Genomic DNA, 23,929 nt, shown 5'->3' on the forward strand with positions numbered 1-23,929 from the left:
ATAATTCCATTTAAAACTTGCTTATTTTAACATCATCTCGGGTATGTATTTATTCATTAAATCGTTGGATAAGGTTGAGAAGCCTTCAAATGATATATTTCCAATGATTCAACTTTAAGTCACTCTCATCGTCCCACTGCCTGAACTACCTGCTCACCCCGTCTGTGGACGCTCTGCTCTGAAGGCCTACGGGACGCACACTTTACTTTCACGTGTCAAAAACGTCTACGGTGATAGGCCCGCGCTTGTTTATCCTGACACATGATTGGTTGGAGACCATGGCAACAATCCGCCATGTTTCTCTCGAAAGTCGAAGAGAGACACGAATTCGCTTAACAGACATGTTTTTGCATCGTAAATCTTTGATTACGCACAAATTTTCGGGCAAATTCCTCAATTACTCACCACCGGCACAATGTTTGACTTTTTCAGCGACTTCTGAAGGCTGTTTGTAGCGTTTCTTGGAGCCTCCGGCCATCGTAGGTAAGACGTCAATAAGAAGGCATTTCATTGGATAACTCGCGGACTGTTCAGGCAGTATAACCACACGCCATTAAGCCTGTTTTTAAAGCAGGGCTGTACCACTGTTTTTAACATGTTTGTGCTTTTCAGACTCCCCCAGAGCCTCACGCTTGACACGTTTCCACGATATTTCATTTTGACAAAGACCGGGCTTTACTGTCACTGCACGAAGAAGTAGCCCATAGTCAAGCTGTCCCAATCCCATAGTATCTACATGTCTGTTTTCAGCAGGATGGACTACAATAATGTCCCAATCCCATAGTATCTACATGTCTGTTTTCAGCAGGATGGACTACAATAATGTCCCAAAACCTATACATGTCTGTTTTCAGCCAGGATGGACTACAATAATGTCCCAAAACCCAAGTATGCATGTCTGTTTTCAGCAGGATGGACTACAATAATGTCCCAAAACTCAGTATGCATGTCTGTTTTCAGCAGGATGGACTACAATAATGTCCCAAAACTCAGTATGCATGTCTGTTTTCAGCCAGGATGGACTACAATAATGTCCCAAAACCCAGTATACATGTCTGTTTTCAGCCAGGATGGACTACAATAATGTCCCAAAACTCAGTATGCATGTCTGTTTTCAGCCAGGATGGACTACAATAATGTCCCAAAACCCAGTATACATGTCTGTTTTCAGCCAGGATGGACTACAATAATGTCCTGACATCAAATAAAAGCACAGAAGAGTGATGCTGTCTATGTTGTCCAATGTTTCTTAACTAAATTGTTAAACCATTTTGGTCATTTATCATTTTAGAATATTTACTGTAGTCTTTGCATTAGCAGAAGATAACCGAACCTGCACTTAAATTAACTACTATTGTACTATTTATCATGTTGGCCCTAGATCTTTGAAAGTCATGGAGAAAGTGGAGGTGATTGAGGTCATGAAAGTGACTGAGGAAGTGGAGAGCTGCTACAGCCAAATGGAGCTGACAACCCTCAAAAAAAGAAAAAACAAAGGTCAAGAAGACACTTCTGACAAACCAAAAAAGCCCAGGTAGAGTATATAGCCTATCCAAAAGGATGCACTAAGTACCCCCACATAAAGCCTTAAACATTCATGTCTCTCAAATTTTGTTGTACTGACTGTTAATGGGAAATCTGTCTTTTAGGACTGCCTATCTGCTCTACTACTTTGATGTTCACCAAATTATGCAACAGGAAATACCAAATCTGCCACAGTCAGAGATCAACAAACGCATCAGTGAGAGCTGGAAAAGGCTCAGCGTAGCCGAAAAGGCATACTATCTTGAAAAGGCCAAGTCCGAGAAAGAGGGCATAGACACAGTAAGTTAAATCCTTTCCCCTTTCCCCTTTTAACTTCTACATCTGGTCATCCATGGAGCCCCATAATACTCTGATGTTAAGAATACAACTTTCTTATGTAGAAAAAAAAACATGAGAACACATCGGTCTTTTCAGAAAGAAATATGAAGTTGTGCAAAATTGTATTTAGACATCCTCTCATGTGCACAGGGTTAAATGATACTAACTTGTTTCCAAGATTTTCTCCTAACTTTAAGTAATTACAAAAGTACTGATCACATTAATGATCAAAAACTACAAAACAATCCAAAAGTCCTCTGAAAAATAAAAAAACAAAGATTTGTTTTCTTTTTTCCGGTTCGTAAGCTATGAATTACTGTATTGACCGTAATGTATATTCTGACAGAACTGCTGTGTCAGTTGAACCTGCATCAGTAAATTAATGGCAGTGTTAAGAAAGTTTGTCCATAATGGAATTTTTGATTTGCTGTTGAGTACATTAGAGTCCTTCAGTATGGATACACTCCACAGAGAACGCAGGTTTTCAATTTGAATGATTACATTTGTAATGAATACATTTGGCCCCTTTAACTTCTGATGAAGCCAGAATGAAGTGTCTCATTAGCAGCAATAATATAATATAGCACATTTCTCCTGCTTTATCAACAGGGGGCTAGTTAACTGGTGTCTATGGCATTACGTCAGTACGATTCAATGGATATCTGTGAACGGTTTTCTCAATTGTGCCATTCCCTTAGATGTCTCTCAGCCCCTCCAAAGATCTCCCAGGCTTTCGCAAAATCCTCCCCAGAGCCAGTTACTTTCTCTTAGCCAAAGGGTGCTCTTCCAGTCAACAGCCTGGAGGGTCTCAGCCAGAGGTGAACATGGACTCTCTGGACTCTCCTCTGGACGGGATCTTGCCCTTTACCTCTATTAACCAGGAGCCCCAGTTCACAGCTCTCGGGTTGACTGAAGAGGATGAACCTTCCAATCACACGATTGTTGCAGATGACATAGAAGAGGACACGGCCGTTGTTACTAATCCAACAGCTCCTCAACAAATCCCGTCCTCCTCATCCTCTCCTATCTCATCTAAAGCACCTGTCTCACAGGGTGCTGCTGGCTGTGGTTTTGGTGGGGCGATGGTGCAGCAGATACAGGGGGAATCTACACAAATGGTTGCATTCATACCCAACCAGGTGAGCCTAAAAGGCCCTTCTTCCAGTATGCAGAATTTGCTTCATTCATTGAGTGATGATTAAGACTTGTTAGGCAAACTTCTCAGCAGTTCAGCATTTAATCACATAGACGTGGTGTAACTAATGCATTGAGCTGATGTGTCCCTTACTGCAGAAAATGCTGGACCCTAAGTCTTTGGCAACTGTTGGCCCCATGATGATGGTCTCTGTTGGAGCCAGCATAGAAAAGAGTGCCAAACCTTCATATAAAATGGTAAGCACCCACATTATTCATTTTTTAAATGCTCATACTGATGATGGAGATCATGGAGGCTGGAAACATCAAAACATAATGAGGAATATTATTTGGTGGAAGAGTCTTGATGGCAAGCCTTAGTTATGCATGAATTTAGCCGTTCATTTTTTGAATACCTTTTTTCACAGGGTGTGAAGACTTACACCAGGCGAGGTCGAGGGAGGTGTCTAAATCCTGGGTGTTCATTTGTGTATGTCACACGCCACAAGCCACCAACATGCCCTGAATGTGGCAGCCACCTTGGCGGAAAATGGATACCAGCTGTAAGTGTCAACACACGAGCAGTTAGGGATGTTTAGTCTTATTGAAAACCAAAGATTTGTTTGTCATTTAGAATACAGTTTTAATCCACATTTCAAATAAATGACTTTTCTATATTTATATAGCAGGCTAAGAAGACACAAGAGAAAGAAGCTGTGTCAAAGCTGTTGACACAGAAAGCTGACGGCTGCAACCCCACACCTCAGGCTGCCAAGATGGGGAATTCAGATGTCAGTAAAAAAAACAACACTGGGAGTAAAAGAGAAGGTCGAGTTCAGCGCTGCTCCAGAAAGCAGCATGCGGGTTCAGCCGGAGAGCCACTAGAGGGCAGCAGCACCAAGGGCCAGGAACAAACTAAGTGAGTGTCCATGAATTTTAAAAGCAGCAGTCGTAGATAGATGGACAGTCAGCCTCCATTTGAGTATTAAAGGGATACTTCACCCGTTGAAACATGAATCTGTACTGACATTGGGTCATACATGTAGTAGAAATGTGAAATACATTTTGAAGTTGGTGCCTTCTTGGCTGAGAAAAGGCAGAAAGTGTCTTTTTGGCTCGTGGATGAAAGACCCCAAATCCCAGAATGCACAGCACCGCAGGCCACTCCCACTAAGGTCCTCTAGTTCAGAATCAGAAATGCTTCATTAATCCCAGAAGGAAATTCGATCGTTACAGTTTCTCCAAAATATACAATATATTAATAAAAACATTTACAGACATATTTACTTCATCACATGAGGCCGTTTCCTCAACTGATTCTGAGATTTCTTCCAGAATTGATCTTGGAAATTCTTGGCAGAAAACAGACTCTATGTCTGTGTTCATAGGCAAACAGTGAGAGCACCGACACTACCAGTCCGCCCCAGCTCAAGCCGGCCGCTTTGCTGTCGCGGTGGCAAGCAGCAAACAGCCAGCGGCCAAAACACAAGACCGGCCTGTCGGCAGCATCCATCTCGCCGCTGTATTTATATTTTTTCACCATTATCAGCCTTCTCCATAGAGCCTGTTTGCATAGCTTCCAAGAAATATGGCGGACGTTAAGTTTCGATTCTGGCAGTGAGTTCCCACCCACTGATCTGTGATTGGTCTGTAGCTTAAGTGGTTGAAAATATGAGGAACTAGCGTTTAGTTTCCCCCCCCGCTAACAATGATGTTGTGATGCAACAGTGATGCAAAAATCGTCATTTTGCGTCACTGGAAGCTCCTTTTCAGACTCAGAAATACAAAGATTTCCCATCTCAGGGGAAAATGAGGGCGGGATGCACGACCATTCAAAAATACTACCAGGTTCTAATGATACAAAGCTTAATGCAAATGGATGAAGTATCCCTTTAAACACTTTTTATTCGCTTCACAAAAAAATGGTTTAAATATATACAGTATATATATATAAAATAAAATGCTGATTTAAGTGTGTCTATCATTTGATATCTATTCTCCATGTCATGTTAGTAGAGAACTGAAAGACCATATTAAAGGAACAGTAATCCAAAGTCAAGATAGAAGCAACACCGCTGTTCAGAAGAGGCCGGTCAGACCGATCCTCCCCGCCTATAACACAGGTAAGAGAAACATGTAGCACAAAGGAAATATTCTTTTGTCAGAGTGTAAATAAGCTGCTTACTCATGGGCTCACGTATTGGCTTGTTTCTATGTCTCCAGGCCGCACTTTGTTCCAGATCATAACCGTCCCACCTGATAAAGGAAAACTTCTCAGTACAAACAACAATAAATCACCTACTGGTATATTGTAATTGTTTTTCCAACTTATTAAATCTAATATTTCTGTTGGTAGTTTGACATGTATTCTTTGTCCATTCAGCTCTTTTTTTTTTGGCATTTGAAGTCTAGTGTTGCTACACAAAGCGGAAGTGATATGTGAGAATAGGTGACTTTCTGAGGTCACTGCTCTTTTTTTGATGTGGTTGTTTTCTTACTCAGTGTCTCGAGAGACTTTCTCAGGGCTCAAACCAAACACTTTAAAGCAGCTCGGCCAGACTGTCCCATCAACTGCAGCCAAGCAGGTTAAAATATACACAAACACACACACAATAAGTACAGAGAAACACGTACAAATAGAAACAGCAATATTTATGTTTATTTGTATTTACATATATCTGTAACATAAATATACATGAATGATTTAGTGTGTTCTTTTTTTACTCACTTCTCCATCCCCCACCCCCTTTTTTCTCTTGAAATATCCTGACCTTTTGCATATTTTTTTCACAGGAATCTTCTATCCCACTAGATGGTGGCCAATCTGTGTCTTTATTGGCAGATAAGAGAGTTAATATCCTCTCAGTCGTGCCATTTAAACAACACACCATCTCCAGCTTTGTTAGTATAGCACTATTCTCTTTCAATATAAACCTGTTTCTGGAAATCTCTTGTTTCTTAATTTGTGGGTAACTCTTTTCTCCTTTCTGTTCCTTAAGGACCTGGGACTGTCTACAGCTCGAGGAAGAGGTCGATGTAAGAATCCTACTTGTGATTATATGTATAAGAACAGACACAAACCTGCAGTGTGTCCTAAATGTGGCTGTGAGCTCACCCAGAAGAACACCAAAGGAAAAAAGGTGAAAGCTTACATCCTCCAGATTCTTCTTAAGTGCAAAAGAGCTGCCCCCTGACCCCCTTTATGAGCCTCATCCCCACCTTGGATCCCTGAGCAGTTAATGCTTGACACTAATATATCTAAATCTGATAACATCAGGCTTTTGATGTCTTTGGTTCTTCTCATCCCTTAACTGTGCTAATGTTTACTCAGACTACATGAACATGATTATTAAAGCAAACTTCTGACTTAAATACTTTGGATGTTAATTCCTGTTTTTCTTTTTTCAGTGTGGGACCTTGCTCGATCCATACCAGCCCCTGAGTCCTTCTCAGAAGGACATCCAGCGCCAAAATACGGTGCAGTTACTGCAGCGCTCCCTGCAGATCCCAGAGAACGAGACAGAGCTTCAAGAAACTATGAATCTCATCCAGGAGCTTAATAGTCTCCAGATAGTCTTGGTCCAACCAGACAACCAGGAGCTGGGAAGCAGTGTAGAGACGGAGACGCTGGTGGAGTCTGGTTGGCCTCAGTTCTATGAATCAGCAGCTACTCACTGTGGCCTGTGTAGCTACCCACTCTTCAAAGGAGATCAGAGGTGAGAAGATTGAGAGCCGGACGACAAGGCGGAGAGGAGGGGTCTAATGTTTGTTTGTTGATTGTTTTTTAATTCTCATTTTCTCCTCATTATTTCTGTATTTTAACTATCCTACTGCTCTACTGCTGGTTAGACAGATTGAAGCACACATGTTGTGGTCCCTTATTTATCGTTGTTGTACTTTATGAATCCTCAGGAGTATAGTCAACGTTTTATTGAGATTGTTTTACACACACACACACAAGCCCAAAATACATCCATGCATATAGGACCTGTGGAGTATGGACATGCATTAATAGACTCTGTGGTTCTTGTTTGTATATCCTAGTTCTGTTGCAGGACAAGAGGTCTGCTGGCTGCTTACTGAGACTCTGTTCCAGACAGCCAGCCTCCAGCTCAAGGTGTGTCTCAACGTTATGTGTCTGGTTCTTCACAGCTTCACTGACCTGCATCCAGGTAAACAGCACCACACACTAGAACTTGTACTTTTCTCAGCTCCTTTTTTAAAATCAAGAGTCAGGCACTGCAGCCTCCCAGATTTGCATGATGTTGGTACATTCATTGTTTGTCATTTTTTAAGGGTGACTTCATGTTGGACACAGCAACATTGCTGATAAAACTTTTCCTTAATAGCGATCTCTTTTTAGCTGATGGAACAATATGGGGCACTTAAACTGTGGATTTTGTGTGCACGATATCTTAATTTTTGATTTTAAAATCAAGACGCCTGGCCTATTCTTTTTTTAGCTGCTAACTTAGTGGCAAGTATATGTTTCATTTCTTTGCTCAGTCAGTGTATGAAGTGCATAAATAAGCAAGCGGGAGCAATGCAGGGTTGAGTTTCTTGCCCAAGGACACATCAGCTGGGCATTGAACTCTCGACTTTCCAGTTGAGAGGCGACGACCCTACCAACTGAGCTACAGCTGCCCGACAATTTAAAGAGTTAAATTTGCTCACCAGCTTCCTCTGTGAATTAAAACGCTTAATTTTTTGCAGGTTTGTTCAACATTGGGAACAGACTGCTGGTTAGTATCGATCTGTTCTTAAAGATCAGGGCGAGTGTCAAATTGGGCAAACCCCCGCCTGAGGCAGCTAGGACCTTACTAGACCACAACCCAAATCATCCGGGTAACCACGGCATTTAACTCGTAAACTTTCATAAATTCTGCTACCTTTTCCTCTACATTTGAAGTCTTGTATGTTTTGTCTTTTACGTTGTTTTTTTATTTTATTTTTTATGTGAATTGTATTTTGTCCTCCTCTTTGTCATCAGTCCACACTCTGAGTGCAGAGGAGTTTTCACAAATTCAGGAGCTTCTCCTGAGTGGATACTGGGCCTTTGAGTGTCTGACAGTGCGGGATTACAACGATATGATCTGCGGCGTTTGTGGTGTTGCTCCCAAACTTGAGATTGCTAAGCGATACACAAACAACGTTCTGGAGCTGAAGAATGTGGAGGTGAAAGATTAATCATGAAAATGTATTTAATGACAACATTTTAGATCTGTTTTGATGTTAAAACCCTAGAGTAAGTAAGTTTTGACGATTTTAGATGTGTGTTTAACAAGAAGCTGTAGGGAACTCTTTACACACTTGCCCACACTTTGTTCTATCCACAGTTCACCTGGCCTGAGTATTCAGTCTCAGATGAGGTGCACGTGGATGACTTCTGGCTGACCATGGAATGCGAGGCCATTGAGCAGGCAGCTTTTCCTGCTGACATCCCCATCACACGTGTAGATGCTTCTATCATTGCTCCATTCATTCCCCCCCTGATGAGAAGTGCTACTGTTATCAACACAGAAAAGGACAAGGTGAAGGCACCTGCACAGCAGCCATCAGGTGCCTCACTCTCTTAAACCACAGCTGCTTTTAGACACATTTAACCAGTGATTTGAAATGTTCATTAGCCAATGTTGCATGTGTCACTGAAAATGTAGAAAAGAGGATGAGAGGAGTAATTGTTTTATGGTTAGAAAATGATGGTATAATGATTAAATGATCATGTACAGGGTACAGTTTTGAATATTACTATGTTAATATTCTGTGTTAAGTATTTCTCCCATGACAAACTTGGTTGAATGAGTAGCTCTGTTTTTGATTTGAGTTATACGTAGCTGTGATTAGGTTTATTTTGGCTAGTGGCTTCTACATAACCTGGAAACACTTTTTAAAAGCTTTTTCTTTATCAGGGGATCCATCAGCTCTGGTGCGTCTCATTCATGATGGTCACTTGAGCCTGGACAAGATCGAAGATCACAGTGAGGACGAGCTGAGAACAATGCTGGACTGCTGCGGGGCCAGCATAGCCCCGAGCTCCTCCAAGGTGTGTGTGTGTGTGTGTGTGTGTGTGTGTGTGTGTGTGTGTGTGTGTGTGTGTGTGTGTGTGTGTGTGTGTGTGTGTGTGTGTGTGTGTGTGTGTGTGTGTGTGTGTGTGTGTGTGTGTGTGTGTGTGTGTGTGTGTGTGTGTGTGTGTGTGTGTGTGTGTGTGTGTGTGTGTGTGTGTGTGTGTGTGTGTGTGTGTGTGTGTGTGTGTGTGTGTGTGTGTGTGTGTGTCACACACACACACAGAGAACCCTGTGCTCATTTTTGCTCACATGATTTCGTAGTTGGGTTTTTATGACTTGAACTAAACGCTGACCATTAATTACAACCTACTGGGACAAGTTTACAATCCATAACACAGGATCCCTTCCTCACAACCTGAGACTTGAGTGTCTTGCTGCAGGGTGTTGCAGAAAGTTGGTTTGCTTAATGAAGGCAGCTTGAAATTCTGATTTCTTTATATGTTCCCTAGTGAGGTAGTACTCATCTGTTTACTATGCTGTATTAATATCAGTGTGTGTGTTTGTCTCATTAAACGCCTCCTCTCTGTCTCCATCTGTTAGAATGAGCTGCTTGCCTCCCTCATCTCCTTGTACACACTTGTTCACAGTGGCCTCCCAACAGCCTCACAGCCCCCGCCTCACCTCACCGCAGGCAAGCTGTCTAAGGTCTGCCCCCACAAGGTAAAATCATTCCTTTAACTAGACATCCAGTTATGCATTTACCTTTAAAATAAAATCTTTCGAGTTAAGTCCTGAACAAAATTTATATAATGCAGCCTAAAATATGAGAATACATTCAAAGGGAACATTTTGTGAATACTGTAAGAAGTTAAACTCAAATGTCTACTTTGCAATCAACAAAAACTCTGGAAAGGGTTTCAGCATTACTTCCTCTGTACCTGTCTCCAGGTGGTGTGTGGCTCTAAGTACTTAGTGAGAGGAGAGTCAGCCCGAGACCACGTAGACCTGCTACTATCCTCTCGCTACTGGCCCCCTGTGTATGTGAGTGACTGTGCGCGTCAGGTGGCACTCTGTGCTGACATGCAGTACCCAGAACTGGCAACCCAGATGTGGGGTAGGAACCAAGGCTGCTTCTCCGACCCTTTTGAAAAGCCAGAGGCAAGTGTTTACGCATCAATCCTAAATTTGAAATAACAACTGTGCTGCTTTAGGTTTCTTTGCTGACAGCCGCTCACCTTCTTCCTTTAGTTTGTCTCCTGTGCTGAGCTACAAGAACAGTCGTACAGCCCTGACCTGTCGTTGGTGGCAGAGAACCAGAACGTCCACCCTATCACCAAATCATCATGCAGCTGGTTGGTTCACCCTCCTGGAGCAGCTGAGGAGACTGAAAAGCACCACTCTATGGTCCTCTGCAGAGATCTGGAGCCCTACATCAGCATGGTGCATGAGCTGGAGAAAGAGGAGGAGGATGGAGCAGAAAGTAAAGAAGAGAAAGACATGAAAGAGAATGACTACGAGGAGAAAACAGAGGAGTGTAAAACAAGCAATGAATGGCAGCAGCCCGTGGTTTTCAACAACACAGCTTACTACTACCTTTACAACCGCCTGGTGGATTTCCTCACCAGCAGGGACATTGTGAGTCAGCAGATCAACCAGGTGGTGAAGGCCTGTCAACCTGGGGAGGTGGTGATCAGGGACGCTCTGTACCGACTGGGAGTGGCACAGATCAACACAGAAAAGGAGGAGGATGAAGGAAGTGGGATGGATGGACAGACACAACAGGCAGAGACAGAGATATGTGAGGGCGTGCTTCCTGAATAAAAAACAGTTATTCGCTACCTCCTCCTGGAAATGCCCTGGGAAGCTTTGGTTCCTTGTAGAGCTCTGCACCAGTCAAACAGTCCCACCATCCGTTTGACCCACACCAAGATGATTCTGAATTAGGCCTGCTCTAATACACACACAAACTAGTCAGCAGTGTCATTTGCCACCAGATATTATAACAAAGAATAATTACACAGATCATTGTCAAAAACAGATGCACAAAATAATATAGTCACAAGTTACTAGCAAATTTAGTAAATCAACATTTATATGGTTTTAAAGGGAATTGGAGATGAGTCTGGTTGGTGAAGTTGCACCCAAAACAAACGTATGAGTTATTGAAAGACTTGATACAGACCCCTTTTTGGCCTTGAAACATACTTTTCTTCCTCCATGAACATCAGATCATGACCTAAAGATTGTTAAATAATTATCTTGAATATCTCAGTTACTGTTTCAAATGACTGAACGAATGTAACACGCTTGTTGTTTTACCTATAAGGTCCTAAGAGATAAGGATATGAAAGTGCATGATTCCTCAAATCTACTTCAGTTCTCTTCTACGACTCTTACATTGTTAATAGTATTTTAAGATCTCATCTAGGTATTAGCCTTAATGTAAATATTTACCCATGATACAGTATTCATTTCCCTGATATGTCCACAGACATTTCTGCTTTGTGTTTTACATTCTCACCTCTCACCTGCCAGTTGTTGCCTTTCAGACTGATGTTGTATCTGCTCATTACCCTTGGGCCCTTTGCCTTATTGCATCATGTTTTCTTCTCAATAGAGATTCAATAGAACTCATGAGAGGTCTGCTTTTGCAATTAAACTGTAGATATTCAAATGAATGAAGTGCATCAACCTAACTCGTATATACTACAGCTAAGCTACTAGAACTAATAATATACTATTTAGATGAAGATTAAGACTGATGAAACTCTGAGGAAGTCCAGGCAAACTTGAAAATGATGAAAACAATAAACTGTTGATCAAAAGACATGCCAGATGTGTTCTTTAGATAAGGCAAGGCGAGGTAAGTATATTTATAAAGCACCGTTCAACTTATTTTATAGAAGTGCAACTGAGCACAGAATAATGTTTTATATTAAAACCAAGAAAAAAAGTGTATTGTTGTGTATTGAGGAACATTAACACACAGTGTAGGAATGTGATTGATCTGTTCCTATTAAGATCTTTAAACACTAAAAGGCATCGTCTTTGCAAAGAAGGTCAGAGATAGTTCTGTCTCTGAAACACAATTTTAACACAGAGCTCCCGAAGATAAAAGTAGAATAGGCAGAGGAGGATTAGGATTCATCAAAGTCATTACCATGGTACTTTCTGGTGGTGAACAAAACACTAGACTGTTTGCAAAATGTACCTCAGAGTCTGGCACCTCACAAAGTCACAACGAAAGTCATTTTTGAAAAGAAAAGGAGATACAATTTAAGCTGAAACCACAAAAAGAAGACAGAGCATGCAGACTGAAAGTAGTCTCAGTGAACGGACAAATACTTCCCTACTTAGAGTTGTGCAATGTTGACATTTACTGTGGGAAATGTTCCAAAGGAAATGCAGATTGGACATTGTCCAATGGAAAACAGGAAGTGAGCAGAGAAGAACTTGCCTGCAGGACAGTTTCTATCAGCATGGTGAACTTCCACAAACCTTGTTGAGAAGCTCCTCTCACCAAATCACAGTGTAGTATGAACATTACATGTCTTGAGCTCCAGTGGCAAACCTTCACCTTCAGCTTTTAAGTCATTTTATTGGCAGCTTTTTTTCATGAATTGACTTATTTGCACACAAAACACGACTGATACATGAAATATTGATGCAATACTAAACTCTACAACATATATGCGAAAATAAAGGTAATTCTGGATTTACATCACGAGATATGTACATTATTAGACATCTGTCTTTTGTTTCATTGAAATGCAAGCACATTTTAAATGCCGATTATTACACAAATTAGCGGCCTGTATCTTGAATAGCTTATATGTTTTTCTAAAGTCTTCATACAGTTGGCAGTGTAAGCTGACTGCTACATATAGACATCACTGAGGCATTCTGTACACCCTTAAACTTATCTAACCCCAAAGGAAATGAGATTTACTTTCACATTGTTCGTCTGATCCACAACAGATTCCTTGCTCAGTTCAGTTGTATTCCCTGCTCGCAACATCACAGAAGACTGCTTCATTAGATCGAAGTGAAACAATCACATGTATCCACCAACTGACAACTGCTGCTGTTGTGTCACAAGAGTAACAGCTATGACCAAAGCACAGAGAAGAAAACAACATGATCATTCTTTGCCTTCTCCACGGTCCAGTTAGCATGTTTCAAACAGAAGACAACACTCGCACTGTCTGAATGTTCAATTAAGGTGATGAGGGAATAAAACCTAACTTGTCTAGAGCAAGAAAAGTGTCTCTTGTGGGTTTGGATCCAGTGTCTGTGACTGCTTTTTCCGAGAAACTGCACATGCAAGAAAATGGTGAAAAAGAAGGGAACCTGCTGACAAAATGACTGAATCTCCACAAGAAACAAAACATCCACTCTTGTGAGGCAGTATTAAAAAATAGGAAAATAATGTAAAATATATATATAATAAAAACCCTCTCAGGTAAAGGGACAAACACATCCTCCTTTAGATGAACAGATTATACAATAAATACACAAAAGAAGGAGTGACAAACAGTCCATGAGGATAAGGTAAAACTTTGGATGCTTGTGGGGTTTGTTGACATGTTTCCTCCTTTCATGTCTGCAGTTAGATGTGGCAATTTCTAGTCATGGTCTGCACAGAAGCAAGTCACATGCTTGCTGCAGCTACTTGTCTGTCTGGCGAGCAGGCACGACAGGCAAAAATAGCTGAGGGCGACTCTCTCTGCGACTGTCTGGAAGTTAAAAGGAGCTGTGGTGCTCTGACAGCGAGCTACAGCTACATCGCAACTTTCCTGATACTTGCTGATAAGTGATTGGTTGGCTGGTTGGTCTGTGGCTGAGGGCCTTCAACAGAACTGGTAGTTGTTGGTCTTCATCAGAGGCTGCTCCTCTTCCTCGTGGTCACAAGATTGGTCACAGGGGCCGTCGCAGCACTTGGGCTCGTCACACACTTCACCCTCCGTGACCTGCTGCTGCACATTCTGGTAGATTAGCTGTGGAAAGGATCATTAGGATTGTCAGCCACGATCCAAGAAAGCCAAAGGCTCCATCAAGACATCATGGTTTGATAACAACTAGCTTCTAAAACATCACATTCTGTTCATCTTTTGTGGGATACAGGAAGTTTTTTGTTGCAGAAAATAGTAGTGTTTGAAAAAATCCTCCTCAGGGAACATATGAACTATCCATTTAATTAGTCTGACAGCAAAGATACGTCTGCTGTCACTTTGGGGAGGGTTTCTCCCCAAAGCATTTTGGCTGGAGTATCATGTGTTGTCCCATAGACAGTTTTGGTAAAGACTGACTAGCGTTACTGAACTTTGCTTCTACTGACTCACCCGTTCCTGCTCTGGTTGGTCCCCAAGTAGTCTTTCTATCATCTGTGTGATCTTGCTAAATGTAGGACGATCTGTGGGCTCCAGATTCCAGCACATTTTCATGATCATGTAACTGAAACAAAAAAGAAAATGAACCACAAAAAATACAGATCAGTTTTAGTTTCCAACAAATAGGAAAGAATCGGTGAAAGGTCTTACGTACACGCCGAGCTGTGTCCCCAAGGTTCAAACTTTATGGTTAAATGTCAAGGAAGTGTATAAAGTTGAATTAGATCAATAAGAAGAGGCCTATGGAGGCACTGACGCAAATTCACAAGGGACTCGTTCATAAGATCCCCTGCCCCTCCAGTTCGATTTCGGTGCCGTGAAATAGCAGTTACATGGCTTCCTGGCTTTGAGATCATGTGGCTAACAGGCAGAACTGAGGCCTGACTCACAGCAGAACAACAGATGATTAGGCCCTGACTCAGATTTAGTCCTCTCCGTCTCCACAGAAGAGTTATTCTGTGTGGTGAGGATTCAAAGATGTACAGTAAGGGGCCTTTAAGATACTTAGATAAAAAGTCTTAATTTTCTCATTTCAGTGGCTTGGAGTTTGGGTTTAATGTATTTGTTATTTTTTTTACTTTGGGGTTAGAGGAAACCCAAAGCAAGAATTTAGGGACGGTGAAAGTTCTTTATGAGGTTACCTCATGTGTCACTTACATCAGATGGTGTATAAGCAAACGACTGGTCAAGAAAAAGGGGATCTTTGTTCAGTCATAATGAACATTTGGGTAGCATGTCAAAAGTGCAATATTGAAGTCAACTTTATTTTACAGATCAGTCATTGTTAAAGCTAATATCAGGATTAATGTTAGTAGTTGTCACTACATGTTAGCAGCAGGTTGCAAGAAAACATCTCTGTTCCTCAGGGTCAGATAAATTGAGTACAAACATTTTACAGGCTGATAAAAAAAGTCCATTATTACCATTGACTCACTTGTAAAAGCACAGCTGAGAGTCACTTGATACTCCTATAAAACTCAACTGAGAGTCAGGTGACATTAAATAGATCATTAGCATAAGCTGAACAAAATAAAGCTTTAAAATGTGAGGAGAAGGCAATAAAATGTAATGTTGCTGAAGGATGGAGCTTACATCTCTGGTGGGGCAAAGTCTGGTTGGGACATCTGGTAGCCTCGCTTCACCATCTTGTAGAACCTGGAATCCACAGCGATGCTGGGGTAGGGGCTCTTGCCTAATGTAGGATATATATTTTATGCTGTTATTTAAGCGGACATATCGTGACAAATGTGTGTATGATATGTATAAATGTGTTTGAACCTAAAGAGAAGATCTCCCATAGGAGGATGCCATAGGACCAGACGTCACTCTGGATGGTGTAAACACACTCAAAGATACTCTCCGGAGCCATCCACTTCACTGGCAGACGGGCCTTCACACACAAAATGGAATAACACAAACAATATTTGTTGGATAATGAATTGGTTAAAATGAAGTTAATGTTTCAAATAATTTCTTTGAGGGCTTACATTGCCCTTCACGACGTAGTTGGAGTCATTCATTATGTCTCGTGCCAGGCCGAAGTCACAAATCTTGGCCACTCTGCGGTCGGTCAAGAGGACATTCCTGGCAGCTACGTCTCTGTGAATACACTGCACACACACACACACACACAATCACAGACCCGCACACACAATTTAACACAGGGTATAGTCTCGTCTAATAAAAGAGAGTAAGACATCAAGGTCACTGAATGCCGTGTATTTAACGTCAATGAAGATGATCAAGCTACAACAAGTAATTTTGAAGAATGTAAGGGGGAAACTCCCCACATAACCCCCACATGAAAGATTTCACACCCTTCACTCATCATAATCTACAAATAGCAATACATTTTCATGCAGATTAGGTCAACATTCTGTTTGTTGTCTGGGTAATCCCCACTTTCTAGGCAGCACATAGCCACTGCTGTAAATTGTTCCAGTAGTTATTTCTGTTTTTTTAATATTTGCACATTAAAAACGTTGCAGTTCTTAAAATCACTCACGTTCTTGGCTGCCAGGAAGTCAAGTCCCTGAGCCACTTGAAAGGAAAACCTCAGCAAGTCATCAATGTCCAGAGGCCAGTCAGCAGTCTCCTCACATAAGGAGCCTGAGCACAAAATCAGGCAAAAAAACAAATGGTCATAAATAAACACACTCTTGCAATTGTTTTAAATAAAGCTGTATAATAACTGCACGCTGTAATTTCACCTCGAGATGATTCCACATTGGTTGGGTAGCTGGGTCTCATCTCCAAGTAGCTGCTTGAGGATGTACTGGAGATCCCACTGTCACTATTGGATGATGAAAAGAGAGAAACATTTAATTGTCTGCAGAAACAAATAGTTGACTGATGTTTTTTTTTTCTTACAGCGCATGTATGTTAAAGTACCTTCTTATGAACGGTTTCTGTGTGCCGATGTTCTTATAGTCATTTGAGTTCTCTGTGACGTCAGGGATGTTCATTACAAAGTTCACAAAGGTTTCTCCCTTCTGGCGCAGAAAGTTCAGGAGGTCACCAAGACTGCAGTACTCTGTGATCACAAGCACTGGTCCTGGTGAGGAAGAATATCATGTTACCAACTTTTCATAGACGTGAACTTTTTTTAAACCAAGTACGCACATAGTCCATGACCTGAAATGAGCTGTCACAAACAAAACAATAGTTTGACTTTATCGTACATGATACAGAACAGAGGATGCTGTCTGACCTCCATAGGTGCAGGCTCCCAGCAGATTGACAATGTTCTTATGGTGTCCAAGGTGGCTCAGGATCTTCAGTTCGGACATAAGAGCCTCCCTCTCGTCGGAATGGGCGCTCGCTGCAGGAACACAAAATGCAGATTGTCATCATTTTATCCGCAGCTATGTCTGATTATGTGAAATAGTGTTTTAGGATGTCACTATAGGGCAGCTTCAAATATCTTAATCAGATACATTTTTCACCAAATCTAGAACATTTTCAGATTGGCTTGTCATTCTGATTTGTTCATGTCAACAAGGATCCTTCTGTTAAAGCTAAGGTCTCACCTTTTAACATTTTCACTGCTACACGCATCACGTTGTCCCCCTCTCCGAGACCATATGCTGTGGCCTCAACAACCTTTCCAAAAGCTCCTGCCCCAAGGATCTTTCCTGGTGGGAAAAAAATGCATTTTGAGTATAACAAGGTCTGTTAGTGATAGTCAGACCTTTTTTTTTTAATCCTTTTTCTTATTCTATTATGTTTATACTCACTTTTCTTTAACGCCTGAGTAGAAAATCACCACAACTGACTTTAAAATGAGAGCAATATAGTAACTTTAGGATAAAATGATGCTAACCTAGCTTCAGCTTGTCTCTTGGGAACTCCCACTTCTCATTGTACGGCAGCTGAGTAGGGTCAATGAAGGTGTAGTTGTTGCCATCTCTTGCCTCGATGATCTTCCAGCGGATCTCATACCTGGGTTTCTGGGGATAAAAAAATGTTAGAAATAGGCGCTTTAGGTTAGGTTAGTTTACAGTATTTTACAAGTTAGGCAACTTCTAGACAACATGTGTTTTGGAGTTACTATAGAAATATAGTACACCTTACCTGCTTGTATTTGTAAAACAGAAAAACCAGCAGCACAAGCAGGATGGCAAGAATCCCTGCTGCTCCAGTCAGGGTTGAAGTGAAAAGTTTGTCTGCATGATCAGAAAAGATCAGTTACCCCGGAGGATTCAGAATTAAAAGTATGTCGCACAAGCTGATGATTTCCCTTGTTGGATGTTTTATAATGTCAGGATGTTTATATAATGTTCAACTGCACTTCGCCGATGACAATGGAAATAAAGGGATCATCTGACTATGACAACAATAATCGCACAAATCAGACATTCGATTTGGTTTGCGCTCCACACACGTGACTGCACACAGAGTGTAAGTAGAAGTCTAGTACCTGCGGTCACAGTCTGGAAAATAACAAATGAAGATGAATTATCACTAACCAGAAACATCCATGGCAAAAGTGTCGCTGCTTACGCCAACGAGGTTGAAGGCCACACACTCGACAGTCATCCTGCGGGTGGACGGCCCTACGGTGAGGACGCTTTCCACCTCCACAGCCCCGTACTCCTCCCTCTGGACTTCCACAGTGGGCGCCTGGAGATGGGTCGCCAACTGCAGCCCTGATGTGTTTTCATTGCACCTGTTTCAGTGAAGCAGAAAAACACTCAGACAGAGGTCCAGGGGGACAATGATGAAAATTGCTGTGCTCATGTTGTGGAGTAAACTTTTTGCTAAATGGTATCAATTTGCAGAGTTACACACCAACTTAAATTACTATTTTTTTTTTCACTTACGTTGGTCGTATCCCAAAACACTGGTACCAGATGATTCTGGGAGCAGGATAACCAAAAGAGGTGCATGTGAGTGTAGTAATATTTTCCCATCTCACAACAGCAACAGGCCTCTCTGCCAGTGAGGAGAAAATTAAGAAAAAGAAAGACCCAAAGAAATGATCAGATTTTTAAGTAAACTCTTATTTCTGTCTCACCTGAGAGAACTTTCTTTTGCCCCACACCATGAATAATGTGAACTGATTTGATTCTGTTTACAATAAGTCACTTACGATACATTTGGACCTGGAATGTGATGGATGCATTGGCCAAGTTGCTCCTGGCAAAGAAGGTGTATTGTCCCTGCTCCTGTGCATTCATTCTCTTCAGCTGCAGGGTAGCATGATATCTAAAAAAACAACAACAACAAAAAAACACCCAAAATGATTTTAAAATGAGAAAAAGGGGAACGTCTGCAGGATCTGAAATGACTAATTCTGTGGCGAGTGTTCAGACTTTTCCAATCCACAACCGCCGCTTATGTCAACAAGTCAAAAAGGAGAAGAACATTCTCAAGGGTTTCTTGACCATGAAAATAGAATGACCTTGAAGTTCCTGGTCAAATTCAACCAAGATGCCTTCACAGCACATTTCTAACCCGAGTAGCTTCCCCTTCCTGTAGTAAACTCAATCGTTGTTGTTGGATTTGGTAAAAAAAACATGTTGACATCTTAGAGTAATTAGAAAGAATAATTGGCAACCACTTTTTTCTATTGGAAACACCCTCCCTGGTCTTTTGTGTGTACCTGTTGTTGTATCTGATGAGTTTGTGCTCCTGCGTGGGCGTGTTGGGAGATGTTGGGGTGTGCCATCGGTGCTCTGTGATTTGGGGGTACGCTTCAATGAGAACAGTGAGCTCCAGATCTTCTCCTTCGTTCACCTCGACTGAAAGACCCTGGTGTGCCAGTTTGGGGGAAAGCTGGGGCAGCAGCCGGATGTAAGGCTTGTCTGGTGAGAAGAATCAAAACAGTTTGTGTTCAGCAGACCAGTCAAGGTAAACCAGTATAAGACATGGCAACAGCATTTTCTTCGGCTTACCTACAACCAGCAGGTACGTGGTTGAACTGTTCACACCTGCTTCATTGGTTCCAATGCAGGAAATGTTTCCTGTGTCTTTAAGGTTCACAGAAGTGATGGTAAAAATGCTCTGAATGTCCAGACGATTTTCTCCACTGGAGCGTACCCTCTCCTCTATCGTTGGCTTCTGAACCCAAAAGATGAAATATCATCTCAGTTTAAATTTTCACTACTACCACAATCAAGAAAACTCCAAAACTGCCTCATACTGACCATGTTGCTGGTGTATTTCCAGGTGACATTGTAGTTGAAGTTTGGGTTGTGTGTTGTGCAGCGGATCTTTAATTCCTCCCCAACTATGCGCACATACTCATCCGTCTCAAGGAAGACATACGGAGGGAAACGAAGCTCTAAAGTAATCAAATAATCAGAAATGGGTATCAGAAATGTTCAATCACAGCTTTGGTAATCATTCTTCTCAGTCAAGGCGTCTCACTCTGAATGACGTTGATGGAGAAGGCCCTGGAGGTTCTCTCCAACCCGTTAACCTTGGCTGTGCACACATAGTCAGCGTTGAAGCTGGGGTGCAGGCTGTGGATGAGAATACCACGGTGCCGAAAAACGGTGAAGTTCATCCCTGGAGGCACGGTGGTGCCATTGTCCATGCGGAGGCCAAGGTCTGTTGCTGCTGGGTCAGTCAGCAGGCATGGCAGCAGGTAATCTTCACCTTCCTTTCTTACCACACGCAGGGTTGTGCTGCTAGTCCAGAACACACGGTTTGGATCTGGTAAATACATGAACATGTTAATAGATCAGAGGAAGAGGGACTTTTATGACATTTAAATTAAAGAAAAAAATTTAAATTAAAATTAATTTAAACATTTAAATTAAAGAAAAAAACAATCCTGAAAAATGTGGTCAATGACCAATCAAAGCATGTTTGCCGAGAAGACAAAGACCCTCTTAGCTCACCTTTTACATACACATGTACTGAGGAGGTCAGTTCATGCTGCTGTGATCCAGCAGTGTAAAAACACTTGTATGTTCCAGTAAATTCTGCAGAGGGACGCTCCACTTTTAACGTGCGGACTTTCCCATTGCCCTTGGAAACAAAGCGTTTGTGTTTAGCGAGCCTGGTCTGCCAGTTCACAGGCCCATCACCCTCACACCTCAAGTCTAAAGGGATCCCAGGTCGGACGACCACCTCAGAGCTGCCCACCACTTTAGAGTTGAGCATGATCACGGGACGCCTCCATTCTGATAAAAAGGTATACAAATACAGTTTCATGAATGACTTTATTGGCAATGGAAGCACATAAAGATTGTGGAAACAAATTAATTCAACTACAATTCTACAATTCTACAATTCACTTAGCAGACGCTTTTATCCAAAGCAACGTACATCAAAAAGTAAGTACAACACAAGCAAGGATCTAGAAAAAAGGGAACAAAGTCAGTAAGAGCAAACGATCAGCTTTGAGTCTGATTGGACACACAGGTGCTGACAGGCAGCGCACAGAGGCAAAGCACAACATTGACGACAGTTCTTGAGAGCTCTAATCAGTATAGAAACCATCTTATAAGTCATCGTTATCAAACAAAAACAATCGTGACAACCATCATCATCAACGATATCGAACCCATCATCATTAAGTTAGTAGGTATTCATGAAAGAGCTGGGTCTTTAGCTTTTTCTTAAAGGTGCAGAGAGACTAGATGTAGTTGTTATTTCTGTGTTTTTTCTCCTTGATAACTGAAGACTTTGTTTCAGATTCTGATTTCTGAAAAAAAGTATATTATTTAGGGAATAGATGGAAGACATGGCGACTCATAAACATCTTAATCTTCCTCACTTTTGCTTTTTTATTTTATTTACAATGTTCCTAAATTAAGATTGGAGATATAACGTTTAAAGATTAAACTGTTAAAATGCTAAGTCTCTCATCTGTAATTGTAGCATTTCAACTTTTTTCAACCAAAGACTAGAAATAGGAGGCACATCAAAGATGTACGCATGGAAGAGGGAGAAACATTTTTCATTCATCTATAAAAGCAACACTGCTTGAAGCAGATTATCACCCTCAAGGAGCGTAGAAGAAAGATTTAGGGCTAAAGAACAATGCTCTCTTTGATGACTTAGATGTGGATTGGGAAGTTTCAATTGCACAAATAATTTCATTTTGTAATGGGGTGGGCTACTACAAAAATAACTGAAACTGCAGGGCCTGAACGTGCCTTTTCTGTTAACCAAGCACTCTCTCGTAAAAAGTGGAGTTTACACTCCTGGTAATGATTATAAAGGTTTTTCGTTCAAACGTTTTGACAGGGTGATTTGAGGCTTGAAGCAGAACTGAGATTCAATGATCAGCACTTTTCTTTTCCTCACAGCTGACAAGTCAACAGGGAGAGACTGAGAATGAAAGTTAAAAGTTTGAAATCAATCTGAGCCTCCTGATTGTTGGTGTAAACATGTTTGTTTCCCCGAAAATATCAGTTGATCTAAATTAACTATTCATCCAACCTCAAAATGACCCCAAATACACCTCAGACAGTGATCTAGCAGAAAGCAAAACTAATCCACTCAGCCAAAATTAACCCAAACAACAGATGCCTTTATGTTCTCAAATCCAAAGACATGAACAAATTGATGCCCAAAAGGCGATACTCATATATGTTTTGTTCAGAGCCAATTCAAAATGGTGAAAAAAAAAAAAAAAAAGCATGACAAGAACAAGCCCCCAAAACAACTAATCACCAGACAATGACCAGACACAATAGAGTGTCACATTTTAGGTGAAGGAGCAGTCAGTGTTTCTAAGTCCTCTGCACTGACCACGAGATCATGACATGAAATGTGCAATGAAAGCTTCATGCAAGTCATGTTTGAGTGAAATAGCAGGTCAGCTGTTGTGCAGATAAATACATTTAAAAATATCTTTGAATTGCAAAAAATTGACTTATTAAACCTTTTCAAGTTATTTTCTTACTAATGAGACAATAGATCTTTTAAATCAGCATGGAAACAAAATAAGTCTTAGGATTGTACATTTAAACCAACAGTTGCCATGAAAAGACAAGTAAATAAAGAAACCCTTAACACAGTTTTGGAACCTTACCTGAAGCAGCCGAAGCCACAATCCCCAGCAGCAGAGCGAGGTAGGACTGCATCCTGGATCAACTCCAAACGGAAAGTTTGAATGTTGATGTTCAGGTGTGCAAAGAAAAAAAAAATCTTCTTTTGATCTGTGGCATTGGAGAGAGAAATGAGAAGTTTGGCTGTTACTCATCAGCCCTCATAACTTCTCTTTTCTGAATGGTCACAGCAGATTTGACTGTTTGCTCCTATTTGAGTAATCTATTTGTACATTTAAATTACGAAACAGCAGAAAATACTTAAAAAAATAAAATAAAATCACAGCACCATATGATGCTGCTTAATTATGAGATAATGGTAGCATCAGTCATTGATTTCAAATGAACTCACGTGCACAAGTCTTCAGTTAAAATGGGGTGTTGGATAACTTCCCCAGGTTTGATGTTTCCAGCGTCCAGAGAGGACACAAGAGTCCCTTCTTCCCTTTTTGTGAGCCTCAGCCCTTCTTCTCCCTTCTGCTTGTTTACAGCCTCTTCTTCACAACAGAAGTCACACAGCAAACATAAAATCATTCAGACAGCAAGTGGTGGAGGGTGGAGTGAACTGCGTGTGTGTGTATGTATGTGTGTGTGTGTGTGTGTGTGTGTGTGTGTGTGAGGAGGCGGATCAGCATATCACGCTCAACAAATTAATGAGCCAGTGCCAATTTGCCATAGAAAGGCACAATTCTCCCGAGACATCTGTTGAGGTGAGACTAATCACCTCCATCTCTGTTGAACCATAGCTGCGAGGCTTTTCTAAAAAGGGGAGCATGGGTTTGTGGGAGAGGGAGGCAGCATCAAAGGGCTCTTTTACAAACTGACTCAGGAGTCAGAGAAAGATAGGCACAGATAGGAGAGCGAAAAAAGTCATCAGGGGTAGATGTATCCTCTTCCTGTAAGTTATGGGTTAGGGTTAGCTAAGAGCAAGACACCGCTGAATATTAACGACAGAAATTGTTCTTTTCTATTAAAGAGGCCACAAGGAATTATTTTGAAACAGAATTACTTTTTTCATTAGTTTAGTTTA

The 23,929-nt window shown here is 41.4% G+C and overlaps 2 protein-coding genes across 4 annotated transcripts; one reads left to right on the plus strand and one right to left on the minus strand.

Annotated features, from left to right (window-relative positions):
- The first annotated feature begins 138 nt into the window (after positions 1 to 138).
- Positions 139 to 11,831, plus strand: hmgxb3 (HMG box domain containing 3). 2 transcript variants are annotated; one of them, XM_020645289.3, is made up of 21 exons: positions 139 to 483; positions 1,382 to 1,534; positions 1,650 to 1,824; positions 2,562 to 3,002; positions 3,157 to 3,255; positions 3,426 to 3,560; positions 3,684 to 3,916; positions 5,014 to 5,120; positions 5,221 to 5,301; positions 5,500 to 5,582; positions 5,791 to 5,898; positions 5,997 to 6,137; positions 6,406 to 6,713; positions 7,042 to 7,169; positions 7,711 to 7,842; positions 7,988 to 8,172; positions 8,334 to 8,556; positions 8,907 to 9,040; positions 9,603 to 9,722; positions 9,951 to 10,160; positions 10,251 to 11,831. In XM_020645289.3, exons 2-21 carry the CDS (start codon positions 1,395 to 1,397, stop codon positions 10,821 to 10,823), a joined length of 3,756 nt encoding a protein of 1,251 aa, XP_020500945.2. In that variant the 5' UTR covers positions 139 to 483; positions 1,382 to 1,394; the 3' UTR covers positions 10,824 to 11,831. The 2 variants fall into 2 exon arrangements, with proteins under 2 accessions (XP_020500945.2, XP_020500944.2); XM_020645288.3 differs by having other exon boundaries at positions 140 to 483; positions 5,011 to 5,120.
- Positions 11,832 to 12,580: 749 nt separating this feature from the next.
- Positions 12,581 to 23,502, minus strand: csf1ra (colony stimulating factor 1 receptor, a). 2 transcript variants are annotated; one of them, XM_020645290.3, is made up of 22 exons: positions 23,252 to 23,502; positions 22,884 to 23,010; positions 20,740 to 21,024; positions 20,264 to 20,551; positions 20,041 to 20,177; positions 19,789 to 19,954; positions 19,497 to 19,698; positions 18,984 to 19,099; positions 18,715 to 18,826; positions 18,361 to 18,560; positions 17,966 to 18,057; positions 17,715 to 17,841; positions 17,422 to 17,526; positions 17,103 to 17,213; positions 16,784 to 16,946; positions 16,603 to 16,685; positions 16,398 to 16,501; positions 15,880 to 16,002; positions 15,671 to 15,782; positions 15,485 to 15,584; positions 14,345 to 14,456; positions 12,581 to 13,999 (listed from the first exon to the last, which is right to left on the minus strand). In XM_020645290.3, the coding sequence occupies exons 2-22, from the start codon at positions 22,933 to 22,935 to the stop codon at positions 13,853 to 13,855; spliced, it is 2,937 nt and encodes a 978-aa protein (XP_020500946.2). In that variant the 5' UTR covers positions 22,936 to 23,010; positions 23,252 to 23,502; the 3' UTR covers positions 12,581 to 13,852. The 2 variants fall into 2 exon arrangements, with proteins under 2 accessions (XP_020500946.2, XP_065815055.1); XM_065958983.1 differs by lacking the exon at positions 23,252 to 23,502 and having other exon boundaries at positions 22,884 to 23,219.
- Positions 23,503 to 23,929: the final 427 nt, after the last annotated feature.

The sequence above is a fragment of the Labrus bergylta genome, chromosome 9, assembly GCF_963930695.1.
Source record: "Labrus bergylta chromosome 9, fLabBer1.1, whole genome shotgun sequence".
NCBI classification, from domain to species: Eukaryota; Metazoa; Chordata; class Actinopteri; order Labriformes; family Labridae; genus Labrus; species Labrus bergylta.

What these genes read in the sequence shown, in the direction of transcription:
- hmgxb3 (XM_020645288.3), top strand. Translation starts at nt 1,395, where the DNA reads ATGGAGAAAGTGGAGGTGATTGAGGTCATGAAAGTGACTGAGGAAGTG. An exon ending in CTCTTCAAAGGAGATCAGAG is followed by an intron (nt 6,714 to 7,041) that starts GTGAGAAGATTG and finishes TGTATATCCTAG; the next exon opens with TTCTGTTGCAGGACAAGAGG. An exon ending in CTAAGGTCTGCCCCCACAAG is followed by an intron (nt 9,723 to 9,950) that starts GTAAAATCATTC and finishes ACCTGTCTCCAG; the next exon opens with GTGGTGTGTGGCTCTAAGTA.
- csf1ra (XM_020645290.3), bottom strand. Translation starts at nt 22,935, where the DNA reads ATGCAGTCCTACCTCGCTCTGCTGCTGGGGATTGTGGCTTCGGCTGCT. An exon ending in CACGTACCTGCTGGTTGTAG is followed by an intron (nt 19,699 to 19,788) that starts GTAAGCCGAAGA and finishes TCTTCTCACCAG; the next exon opens with ACAAGCCTTACATCCGGCTG. An exon ending in ACTACGTCGTGAAGGGCAAT is followed by an intron (nt 15,783 to 15,879) that starts GTAAGCCCTCAA and finishes TTGTGTGTGAAG; the next exon opens with GCCCGTCTGCCAGTGAAGTG.